The 13,541-nt window shown below is 43.4% G+C and overlaps 1 protein-coding gene across 1 annotated transcript in view; it reads left to right on the top strand.

Annotated features, from left to right (window-relative positions):
- The window catches only part of IL1RAPL1 (interleukin 1 receptor accessory protein like 1), a 2,193,655-nt gene that overhangs the window by 1,745,515 nt on the left and 434,599 nt on the right, over positions 1-13,541 (top strand). The window contains exon 6 of the mRNA XM_073565918.1: positions 6,382-6,456. Within this exon, the coding sequence (XP_073422019.1) occupies positions 6,382-6,456 (75 nt within the window). The remainder of the gene's footprint in view (positions 1-6,381; positions 6,457-13,541) is intronic.

Below are 13,541 nucleotides of genomic sequence, written 5' to 3' on the forward strand. Positions count from 1 at the left end.
CCTTTGTACGCTGTCCCGGTAGCGAGGATCTAGGAGGGTGTACACCCAATAATCAGCCGAGACGAGAATGTGGGCGATGCGGCGGTCGTTTCTCAGGCACTGCAGCATGAAATCAACCATGTGCTGCAGACTCCCAACTGCCAAAGAACCGCTGTCCCCTGTTTGAGGCGTGACCTCGACCTGCTCTGCATCACCCCACCCTCGCTGTACATACTGAGTAGAGGTTTGTGTACCTCCCTCCTCTGGAGAGATGTCTTCCTCCTCCATCGACTCCTCCTCATCCTCCTCACAAAGTGTCCCCTGCCTAGGCCTTTGTGAGGAAACACGTAGCGCAGACTGTCCAGAAGCAGATGGCATTTGGGACTCCTCATCCTCCACCTCTTCTGAAACCTCATCCCTTAGTGCTTGCAGTGTTTGTTGAAGCAGGCAGATAAGGGGGACAGTCATGCTGACTAGTGCATCATCTGCACTCGCCATCCGCGTGGATTCATCGAAGGCACGCAAAACGAGGCAGATGTCCTTCATAGAGGCCCACTCAATGGTGCTGAAGTGTGAACGGCGCACAGTGCGACTTGTTTGCGCCTGATGCAGCTGGTACTCCATGACTGCTGCCTGCTGCTCACACAACCGCTCCAACATATGTAACGTTGAATTCCACCGGGTGGGTAGGTCACATATGATGCGATGTTCTGGAAGGCCAAATCGTCGCTGCAGAGCAGCGAGGCGCGATCTTGCCGTGCTGGAACGTCGCAAGTGAGCGCACTCTATGCGGACCTTGTGCAACAGTGCATCAAGATCCGGATAGTCCCTCAGAAAGCTCTGCACGACCAAGTTAAGAACATGTGCCAGACATGGGATGTGTGTGAGGTTGCCTAGGCCAAGAGCTGCCACCAGATTTCGGCCATTGTCACACACTACCAAGCCCGGCTGGAGATTCGCTGGCCCAAACCACACATCGCTCTCCAGCTTGATAGCATTCCAGAGCTCCTGCGCTGTGTGGCTTCGATTCCCCAAAGAAATTAATTTGAGTACAGCCTGTTGACGTTTGGCCACGGCTGTGCTCATATCGGTCGTAACAGGCTCCTGCTCTGCTGTTTCTGAGGAACTTGAGTAGGAGGAGGAGTCTATGTGTACAGACTGGAGTCCTGCAATCCGTGGCGTTGGAAGAACACGTACAGCGCCACTCTCCAGATCCGTACCCGGCTCCACAACATTGACCCAGTGGGCAGTGAGGGAAAGGTATCGTCCCTGTCCATGGTTACTGGTCCACGCATCGGTGGTCAGGTGGACCTTGCTACTAACGGCGTTTAGTAGCGCATGTTTTATTTTGCCCTCAACATGTTTCTGCAGGGCAGGGACGGCTCGCCTGCTGAAATAAAAGCGGCTGGGCACGTTGTATTGGGGGACTGCCAATGCCATTAAGTCCCGGAAGGTGTCAGTGTCCACCAGCCTGAATGACAGCATTTCAACTGCCAGAAGTTTGGCAATGCCAGCATTCAGAGACTGTGCTCGGGGATGGTTTGCCGAGTAAGGGCGCCTTTTATCCCATGCCTGTGCTACCGATGGCTGTGATGGATGGGAACGTGCTGTTATGGGTGGAATCTGACAGGGTCTCCGGACAACAGTGGCAGAGGTTCTTCCTTGGCGATCCTGTGAGGAAGCCGAACCAGCAGTGTGTGAGCTGGAGGAAGAGGGCCCAACACGAACTGAAGAGGTGGTAGGTGGTGCTGTACGTTGGCCTACGTCTTGAGGGTGTCTATGCAACTCCAACTCGTGCTTGGTGCGCACATGTTTCCACATATTTGTGGTATTGAGGTTGCTGACATTTCTCCCTCTTTTGACTCTCTGATGACACAGCTTGCATTTGACAAAGCAAATGTCATCTGCAACTGTGTCAAAAAAGGACCACGCACTGCAACTCTTGTGAGCGCCCGGTTTGCCTTTGGAAGGAGGAATGCTCCTAACGGGTGCCGAAGTGGAGGGTACAGGCAACCAAGTCTTCCCCCTCCCTCTGCCTCCTGTTTTGGCCGGTAGGGGAATCTCTTCCTCCGAGCTGCTCCCACCACCTTCCTGTTGCTCACGCCATGATGGGTCAAGGACCTCATCATCTTCCCTCCCCTCTTCAAACAGCTGCTTCTCCGGGGTTGTCTCGCCAGCACCGTACGCACCAGAAAGTGGCAACTGAGTCTCGTCATCATCTGATGCGTACTGAGGTGTGCTGACCATAGGCACTGGCCCACTCGCCTCTTCAGATTCAGAGGGACAAAGAAGTTGCGCATCACTGCATACTCCCTCTTCTTCACATTCAGGAATGCTGCTTGGCTGGCCCCCTCTTTCCAAGCCAACAGATTCCGAGAACAGAAGTAGAGATTGTGATGGCTCCTGTCCATGTCTCTCTGACTGCCTGGGCACTTTGGCAGGTGGTGAAGAGACAGATGGTTGCTCTTCGGTGCTCTGACCCTGAGAGGATGCGGAAGTAATTGAAGTCGATGCGTTAGCTGCCATCCATCCGACAACGGCTTCAATTTGTTCCTCCCGCAGCAGTGGGGTACGTTGAGGTCCTACAAAGCTGCGCATAAAGGACTGTTGCCTGCTAAAACTGGGGGATGCTGATCCACTGGTGCCCGCAGCAGGCCCAGAATCCCCACGTCCTCTACCTGTAGAATCCCCACGTCCTCTCCCTGCAGAATCCCCACGTCCTCTCCCTGCTGAAACTCCACGCCCACGCCCACGCCCCCGCGCCTTACTCCCTGCCTTCTTCATCTTGCAAGACTGCTTAAGATAGGCAAAAAAGGACAAAGGGGGGCCTTAGTGTGCTTATTCCTGAACAGCTGGTTACAGGTACAAGAAACACTAATTTTATGAAGTGTGTGTGTGTGGACTAGACTTTAATAGGAGCTGATGTGGCCTACACAAGTTCAAAATGTAGTGTTTGGTGAACTTTTTATGTGGTTTCTTTGTTTGAAACAAACTCAAAGTATGAGAACAAAGAATTGAAACTGATAGTATCACCAACTTTTTGGAGCTATTACAATGCAGGCAGGTAACCTACAATGCAAAAGATGAGGCTCCAAAAAAATTGGGTAATACTAATCTGGCTGCGCCGGCAGGGCACAAGCCAGAAAAAAAGGCTCCTCTATCTACTCCTATATAGTGTTTGCAACCAACCAATGTTGATGGATACGGATGGATGCACACTAATAGGAGAAGAAAAAATGAGCTGCACTCAGAGACAAATATGTGTGAGGCAGTGACGCACGTTGAGCGTCCTACAACCAGACGTAGCTGCAGGACACTCTACTCAGCGTGAGCTGCACTCACACACAGTCAGAGACCTCTCAGACAGCCGTCAACAGTGCAGCTAAGTGGGCACTGGCACTGACAGGCTGCAGAAAGGCTCCGCTGTGTACTCCTATATAGTGTTTGCAACCACCGTAGATGGAGACGGATGGATGCACACTAATAGAAGAAAAAATGAGCTGCACTCAAATAAAAATATGTGTGAGGCAGTGACGCACGCTGAGCGTCCTACAGCCAGACGTAGCTGCAGGACACACTACTCAGCGTGAGCTGCACTCACACACAGTCAGAGACCTCTCAGACAGCCGTGAACAGTGCAGCAAAGTGGACACTAGCACTGAAAGGCTGCAGAAAGGCTCCGCTGTCTACTACTAGTGTTTGCAACCAACGTATATGGATACGGATGGAAGCACACTAGATTGAAATTATTTAAAAAATGCAGCTCAAAAAATAAAAGATGTATGAGGCAGCAGTGATCACACTGGGTGGCCTACAGCCTGACGTGGCTGCAGGACCCACTCCACAGCGTGAGCTGCACTCACACAGCCCTTGCAGACAGCTGTGAAAACAGCGCTGCTAGGGAAAAGCAAGCTACAGTGGTGGTTTATGTAGCCTGGATAAAGCACAATATTGTTTTTAGAATCGCTATTTCTAACTGTCCCTCACAGTCTTCTACAGCAGCCTGTCCCTAACTGAATTCACAGCAGAGTGACCAGAAATGGCGGCTGCGGTGGCTTTTATAGTGCATCATGACATCATTTCGGCAGCCAATCACAGCCATGCCAATAGTTAACATGCCTACATGCCTAACAGGATGTGCCCACACTTCGGAGGATTCCCATTGGCTTAATCAAAGCAAGCAGGCTCATAGCATGATGGGAACTTCCTATTCCGATTCCGATCCCGGAATCCGATATGAAAAAAGTATCGGAATTAAGTATCGGAATTCCGATACCGCTGATATCGGCCGATACCCGATACTTGCGGTATCGGAATGCTCAACACTAGTGATCAGTAATCCATATTCAACAATACATCCAAAGTGATGAGACATAGCCTGGGTGCCTGCATAACCCACAACAGTGGGAAGAAAACTGCCACCAACCATATACAGTATCTGTTGAGGATATTGAAGGCAGTTGAAAAAAAATGCATGTGGAAAGCCAAAATAGGCTAAAAAGGCAGGCAGTTTGCCAGTTTCCGTATTAAGGTCTTAATATCAACCAATACCTTACATATATCGATATGTTTTTTGTGCACTTTTTATATTTCTTTCAGGGTGCAGTTGGGCCCAAATGGCTCTGCAAACTTTTGGCCTCTGTTGACACGGGATGCATTCTAGTTGGCACTGGGCAGCCCCTCTATATGGTGTTACTAAGAGGTTGTGAACCAGAAGCCCTGCATTCCCTGTGTGAACACTGCCACATGCAGATTATTTCTTCTGCACTGGTGTACCACACGGCCAATCCCTGATTGTTGGCTGGCTGTTTCATTTGGTATTTATGCACCTGTGCAGCTGCCATTTTACTTGGGTCTCCTGCACCTTGTATTACTTTAGTGCAGATGCATTTAGGCCTGTCTGGTTTGTATCTAAAAAGGCAGGGAGTACATGGAGTTGGGGTGCATGGTCTTTTTTCTTCCCTTTGTTCTCAGTACAGCAGTGCTAACACAGTACAGCTTTTTTCTCATATTGTTTGCAGCTCTACTGCAGATCTATGGTCGATTACAATAAACACAGTACAGCAGAGGTAAACCTTGTCTTAGTGCAAACACAGTTGCAGTGATGTCAGCTCTGCTGTACTGCTCCTTCAACCACACCTGCTGCCTGTAAGATGGAAACTGAACCACCATGAAATGACACATGCTTTGCAAAACTGTTAGTAAAACATAAGTGAACATTGCCTCATTAAAAAGTTAACTCTGCTGTAATGTGTTCGTGCTGATTTCAATGTAGAGTTGTGTGTCAACATGAGAGAAAAGCATGGAAGCAGACTCTCAGTCATTACATGTCAAACACTTGTAATGCCACTTTTCAATTATAATAAACTCTATAGGCAAATTCTCAGAGAGATTTATGCCTAAACTATAGAACTTAATAGCTCATTTGCATAAAAAATATGGCTTTCCCAAGAATAATATATCACATTACAAAATTCAAGGTATTTTATTCAACTTTCTGTGCTTGCATGCCCATATACATGGTTGTGTTATCGAAGTAACCCATGGCAACAGAAATTTAAACTTGCAGAGTGCAATTTGTTGATCTATTAAGCTAGATGTGCCAAAATGCAGATGCTATTTCTCTAAACTAAAACTGTCTTTCATTACCAGCATCATATTCATGTGTTTTAGACACTTTTTAAAATTTGCCCGACATGGTGTGTGATCTCATTGAAGATGGTTCACTGGAAAAGAGGGATCTAATTTGCTCAAAAGGTGTCTGATTACTATACAATGTCACTGTGATTTTGTAATGATTACATTATGTCAAACATTGCAGATACATTTTGGTGATAGTCTTCCGTAGAAGCAAATCTGTTTATAATTATTAATATTCTGATTATAAGTCAATGTACTGTATGTTTATGATGTATTTACCCGATATGTAGCAAGGCTGGATAACTTTTATACAGATCCTCATTTAAGTTTCAGTTGTCTTTAATTAGGAAATTAAGGCTCTCATGTTACTGTAACATTGCATTTTTGCCAAAGTTATGGAAAATTGCAGCAAAACAATTAATTTACATCATGATTTTGGAAAATCATACCAAAAAACAGGGTGATTGAATCATGGGAACATTTCCTAAGGGTGAGGCCAAATGGTTCAGTCGTGGAACGTTATTTAACAAGCAATCCATTGGCTTTGTGGGGCAACAGCTTCTTTACCCACAAAATTATTTGCCTTACTAACCACAATCTGACCTGTTCCTTCATCTTGGTAACTCTAATAGAAACTTTACTCATCAGTGAAATTCTGGTGAGTTTTAACATATCTTTTGTGTCTAATCTACCATATTTCTTATAATGTATGCAACAACAAGACTTTGAAATACATATTAACATTATATTGTGTTCTTTCAGCTCCACTGACTGATAAACCACCAAAGCTACTCCAGCCTTCGGAAATCAAGCTGACAATCCAAGAAGCTCAGATAGGTAAGTCATATACATTTATTACAATTAGTGTTGTTTTATTGCCTCCATTAATTGAAAATCAGTCAAACCGGTTGTCTGATCTTTACAATGAACTATACGAAGCATACACTGGACTGTTGACTCTCCCCAGACAGATGATATTGAAAGAGAGAATGATCAGGCAATTGGAAAATTAACACCCAATAATTTTGTTTTTAGGAGATAGAACTGCTGCCAGTTGTCTCTGGCAGTGACTTTGTCTTCGCCCTCATTAAAAACATGATCACTTGTCCAAGTGCTCATACGTATATGGAGGGAAGGCTGGCTTATTAAAAAAGTGTATGACCTTGTTTGGATTTTTATTGCATCTATGAATGTTGTCCTATGCTATTTAAAACTGTTAGTTTCACAGCTTAAAGGGAAAATGTATTTTTTTAAAAAACATCTATACTTACACCCTAACTAGTTTTGTATTTGGGTTTATTACACAATTCCCGATACATTAAACTATCTAGATAATCTCTAAATGTGCTTTTTTTTACTATATACTTCTGATGTTTTGTTTGAGAAAAACCCCCAAATGTGATGTCACAGGAGACTGGGGCTGCACTCACTTCCTACAGCATCCAATGCTCTTCGTGGGTCATGATGTCATCAGGGAAAGCACTGCAGCTACTTACTAGTTTCTTGCATTGAGGCTCCCTCTGAAAATGTCCTGGATCTTATATGATGGATGCTGTGGGAGATGTGAGTGCAGCACCTGCATTTTGCTTCTACCTCTGCCACTGCTGTAGCTTCTAACTGAAGAAAACTTTGTCAAGGGAAAGAGATAGAATCAGTGAATGACACCAGCATTGCCCCACAGCTTCTAGAACCACATTCAAATGAATCATCATCGGGGGCAGTTCTGGTGTCACTTACTGCTTTTCTCACTGCCCCTTGATGCCGATTTATTTTAGGGTCCATCACCCATGATCTATGACATCTGCAGAGGAACCACATTGCAAGAAACTAGCAAGAAACTTCAGTATTACTCTTTGATTACACCCTGCCCCAGGAAGAGTGATGAACGCTGCAGCCAGTGATTGTAGCCCCAGCCACCTGTGACGTCATGGCTGAGATTCACCTCAAACAAAGTGTCACATGAAGTACAGTAAAAAAACACATTTAGGGATTAGATAAATAGGGCAAAGTGTAGCGTATTGTATAATAATGCTAATTACAAAAGTGATTAGGTAATAGAGATTGATATTTAGAGAATACATTTTAGGTGATGGCCCACTGCTTTAAGGAGTCTTACTCACATGTTTCATGAAATATCCTGACAGCAAATGCTCCTGTGCTGCCTTTTTGAAACATGCAGCACATCTTTTATTTGCAAATCATCACTGATTATTAACCTTTTGAGCTGTGACAAATCTGCAGCATTTCTGGAATGAAAACTGCAGCACAACTACTCAGTTTGTTAATAATTTTGCCACTGTGAATTTTGATCCAAAATAAATTACAACATTTTTATTTTATCTTAAAGGAAATCTTTCACCCCCTGCAATGCTTTCAAGCTATTACTATGCACATACAGGTGATAGAATTGTTAAAATAGTCCTACCTGTATGCCTCATAGCTGCAGTCATGCTGCTGGGAAATAGACTTTTATCTTCTATGTTAATTAGTTCATCAAGACTCCAGAGCAATCATGCGGCTATACTATTTACCTTTTATGTTCTGCTTTGAGCATTGGCTTCATTCTTCTTCTGTGTAGAAGAACGGTGAAGACACTGCACATAGAAGGGCAAAAAAGTAAGGAAAAGTAATTGCATGAGTGCAGGCAGCAGCCTTGGGATTCTGCTGAAACAACTGCATTTACCATGACAAAATGACCTGCATGGGAGGGGGGTGGTAGGCAAGTTACCACTGGAGGCAGAGTTTTCTTCCCGACACTGCATTCCCCTGAGCCTGAAAGAATTAATTAACATAAAAGATTAAAAGTCTATTTCTCAGCAACAAGACAGCAGCTATGAGGCATACAGGTAGTACTATTTTAACAATTCTATCACGTGTATGCCCAGAGTAGTAGCTTAAAAGCATGCATGGGGTGAGATTCCCCTTAAATGTTATTTAAAGTGCTTGTCCAAGACTTTAACATTGCTGATCCCAGCCTTAGGACAAGTTATCAATGTCTGATCAGTGGGCTCGCAACATGCTCGTCCCCACTGATCAGCTGTTTTTGGTATCGGCCTGAGCTTCTCAGTTGCGGAGCTGTGCAGCTCCGCCAATGGGATAGTGGCTTCAGCTGGATACTGCACATTCACCCCTATTTATTTAATTGAAAGTTGATGTGCAATGCTCAGCCATAGCCAAAATACAGTTAACAAAGCTGTGCTGTGCAGCTCTGCAGCTGAACAGTTCTGACTGCCTCTGACACCTGTAACAGGCTGATTGGCGGTGATGATGGGTGTTGCACCCCCACTGATCAGATATTGATGACCTATCCGAAGTATCATAGGCCATCTTTATTAAAGTCTCAAACCCCTCTAATATCTTACATAGCAGTATTATCAAGTTGCAACTGTTAGGAAACTGCTAGAGCCATGGATTTTAGTTTTTTCCTTTTTTTTACTTTTTATTATAACAACTGCATCTTCATTGTGTTATATTTTGTGCACTTGAAAATAAATTCTTGTTACATTTTAATGTGATAAAATATGTTAAAAATATTTAAGAGTTAACATAGATATTTTTAATGTGTATGGTGGTTATTGTTACCTTAAAACGTTGGAGATTTTAATGAATGATGATAATTAATGCTACCATCATTATCAATTTCTACTTAAAATGTTATCTACAAGATATAAATTTGACCTATTAAACATGTGTAATGCTGTTAATATTTTATCTTTTGCTTGAATATGCTAAAGAAGTTTGGTGGTGCAATTAGACTGTTCTGCATTCCATTGTTTCACTTTTTGCAGTAAAGGGCTGTAAAGTTTCTGCTCCATTTAAAAAATGAAAGAGAAGACAAAAGAAAAAGTGTTTTAAATGATTCCACATAAAAATTCACAAAAGATAAATGGACAAAAGTTGAACACAAAGGACTAGAACCGATAGAACACTTGCAAATCTTTTGTTTAAATTAACTCTGCTTTCAAAAACATCTTTGACAAATGGACATGCATTTTCCTTGTTACACTTTCCACAGCACAGAACTGTGTTTTAATGGTGTAATTAGCAATGGATAGCTCATAGTTTCTTTATCTGCTGGCAGTCTAAGAGTACAGTCATGAAAACTTTTTTTGAACGTGCAGCATTTCTAACGTAAAAAGAATGAATGATGGCAAATGGAAAATGAAAGCCACTCGGCTAAGTCTGTAATTTATCTAAAATGCTCATCATAACAATTTTTGCTTAAATGCCAGTATAGTCTTCTGAATTTAAGAGTAGGCTGCATATGTTGCTAAATGGTGAGTAGGAAAATATTTTCGAAAGTTATAAGATTTTATAAGATAAGGAAAGGTCTTTTTTTTAAAATAGATTCACTTTAGTCTATGAGTTTTGTCTGCTATAACAGCTCTGGTTTATGTAATTCAATGGGTTAGAGGTGAAATACTAAACACAAATGTGGAGTATTACTGCCTTGAATACAAATGTGTTTTTTCTTTAATCTCATAAAATCTTTTTTTTTTATAAAGTAACAAAGTACTACAGATTGGCATTATGAAGTGGAGTGACAGTAGGAAATCTTGTTATACTTTCTCTAGGAGCCAATACCTGTTATTTGGATGATATATTTGGTGGAGCATTCTAACATTTGGAACATTTGTATGAAACATGAAATATAAAGGAATATATAAATTATCCAATTATCTATCGGAGTAAAAAGGGATAAGTTACCAGTATAGCCAAAATGAGGATCTTAAGGTACTGTCACACTTAGCGATGTACCAGCGATCCCGACCAGCGATTTGACGCGGTCAGGATCGCTGGTACATCGCTAAGTGGTCGCTAGTTAACTGGCAGATCTCACCAGCGACATCGCAGGGGTCGGGGGTCGCTACTTACCTTTCACACCAGGCGATCCTGCATCCTCCCGCCCGGCTCCACGCATCGCTCGTCGTCACAGCAGCAAGCGCCGCAGGAAGCTGATGACGAGAAGCGGTCCAGCACGTTCTCGCGCGATCAGCGATAACCAGCAGGGGGGCGGGTCGTAGGTAAGTATCAGACACAGCGATGTCGCTAGTAATATCGCTATAATGTCACAAGTTATAGCGATATTGCTAGCGATATCTCTTAGTGTGACAGTACCTTAAGCCCTCTAAATCATGAGTACTCGGTGAAAACAATATACATGCGTAGTAAGTGTAAACAATTCTGTTTATCAACCTGTGAGACTAGTTTACACTTAACAAAATGTAGAATATAGAAGAAAATTTGAACTTTTCTATATTAGCATTGTCTTGGGCAGCCTGTAAAAGTTGTAAAATAACAAGTACAGGCTTTATTTGCTCTCTGTGTTATCTATTTTGAGCAAGACTTGAGCACAAAAAATATATTTTTATCTCTAATGAATGTACAAAACAGTTGGTGAAAAGCAGGATGCTTGAACTCTGGGTTCTGTAGCTGTTGAATTAACTAGTCCATAAGCAACTCATTAAGTATTTGGCATCTTCAGAGTAACTGGACATTTAGGTTGGTTTTGGTGGTGTAGCCAAAGTAACAGTAAGTTTGACATATGCCTGAAAACATGACAGGGCATGAGATTTAATGCCTCATTGACTGTGGTTATTGAACAGTAGAGATCAAATTTTGTGACTATTGCAAAATGCAGTGTTCGGAATAAACTAGTAATATATAAGTTAAAGAATTTTTCAGCCTTGCAATGTTATATAGCATCATGTTAATATTGACAGAAAACACACACTAACTAGATATTAACTGCAAAGAAAAAAAGCCCATAGCATTGAACATATTGTTTATGATGCATCGAATTTGTATGAAAATACATTACAAGGAAAACTACTGTTAGGGTTGGATTGCACTAAATAAAATAAAAAATAAAGTGCAATCACAACCCAGGGTACACCGTGCAGAGATGTAACCTGCCGCTAGTGAGAATAATGATGGAACAAAACAGCTAGTGTTACCTCAAGCACACTGTGTTAATGCCACACAGTGTGAACGAAACGCAGAGTACCAACCTCAGTTACTTCACTGAGTGGTACTGCCCTAAGAATGGTAAGTACTATAAGCTATAACCTGTTAACACAGGGATGTTAACACGTGGATTGAGCCAGCTATGCAACTAAACTGTGCTAAGCACACACATGAATGAAGAAGATGCTGAGGCAAAAGAAAGAACTCTTATGATGCTAGGTACAATACCCTGTTGACTTCATAGAGAAGCAAAACATAAGGTTTGATCTTGCTCTGTAACTAAACTGTGCTAACCACACACAAGAAACAGATGCTAAGCCAAACAGCTAGTTACCCCAGTCCTGACGCTACTGATCTTGTGACTGACCAGCACCCTAAGCATGTAGCAGGCTAGAGACTCAGGTGTTGAGCCATGGGTACAAAACTGCATAGGTGTGCTACCTGCTTGCCAGCGTGTACAGTCTTTGAGCATAGACAGACAAACACAAACTTGCAGACAGAGTGGTAGAGTGTCCTCCCACACACACACCAAGCATAAATGACACTAGCGTGCCCATGTGCACCACTGAGAGCCTTTTATATGCTAGGCTCCACCCCAAACACTCACGCCCAGTCGGTCGAGGCATCGCCCGCGGGCCAATCCGGAGCTGCCATATCACCAGAGCAGCTAACGTCCGACCACCAATAAGACAAAGCCACATCACAGACATGCTCAGTAAGGTTCTCTCTGGACTTAGACTCCGGAGCGTAAAGCTGCACCTGTATATCACTGGTTACCATAGACTTGGCTGGAGAGACAGCAGTAACCAGTAATGTATAGCACGAGCCTGAGCAAGATGCTGGGACTGATGTCTGTGCTGAGCAGCACCCGCAGCAGCTGGACCTAAGTGGGAGACCACAGTGCCAGATAATGCTTGGGATCTATCCAACGCAGCAGGAGAATTCTGACACCTAACAACTACATTCAAAATTACATGAATTGTATATATTCATGCTTAGTGAGGAGTAAATATGTCTTACTCTCTTATGTAGCAAATAAATGATATTCCTGACCTTTAAATTTCACAACCTCTGGTGTTTCATCTTTATTTTCAGTTTATGACTTGCCAATAACACTAAGGTTAAAACTATTTAAAACAGTTGCTTTATTTGATAAAGAAACATCTAAGCAACATTTTTGTAAGTGAAAGTTAGTTGATGAAAGGAAAGAACTATACATAAAAGACATAACGATATCTTGGGTAGGGATATGTAAAAGCCACATAAGGTTTTTAAAACGATGAAAGGTGGTTACATTTAAGAAACATGATTAAGCAGTTCTAGTCGTGTAGCTAAAGTAAAACTATCTCAAGCTAAATAAGACTAAGTTAGAGAGGTTGTCTGAAACAAAAAAATGTATGTTCTTTTGCAGAAACTGTGCCAATTTTGCTTGCAGGCTGTGTCTTGCACTGTCACATACTGTACCCTGCAGACAATTATTTGCATTAAAATTATGCATTTAAAAGCATTAAATAATTATGGCTAGATACAACAGTAGCGAGTAGAGTTGAGCGATACCGTCCGATACTTCAAAGTATCGTATCGGATGGTATCGGCCGATCTTTAAAAAAAGTATCGGTATCGCCGATTCCGATACCGGAAGTCCCATTCAAGTCTATGGGACTTCCGGTATCGGAATAAGAAAAACCCTTTCCTGCCCTTGTACAGCCTCTCTGGGGTCTGTACGGGCCTTTCGGGGGGCTGTGCCGGCCTGCCAGGGGGTCTGTGCAGGCTCCGGTGGTCTGTGCCGGCCTGCCGGTGGTCTGTGCAGGCTCCGGGGGGCTGTGCCGGCCTGCCGGGGGGCTGTGCCGGCCTGCCAGGGGGCTGTGCAGGCTCCGGGGGGCTGTGCCGGCCTGCCGGGGGGCTGTGCCGGCCTGCCGGGGGGCTGTGCAGGCTTCGGGGGGCTGTGCAGGCAT

Source organism: Dendrobates tinctorius, unplaced genomic scaffold (assembly GCF_039654945.1).
Source record: "Dendrobates tinctorius isolate UK_male_01 unplaced genomic scaffold, ASM3965494v1 ptg000016l, whole genome shotgun sequence".
Classification (NCBI taxonomy): Eukaryota; Metazoa; Chordata; class Amphibia; order Anura; family Dendrobatidae; genus Dendrobates; species Dendrobates tinctorius.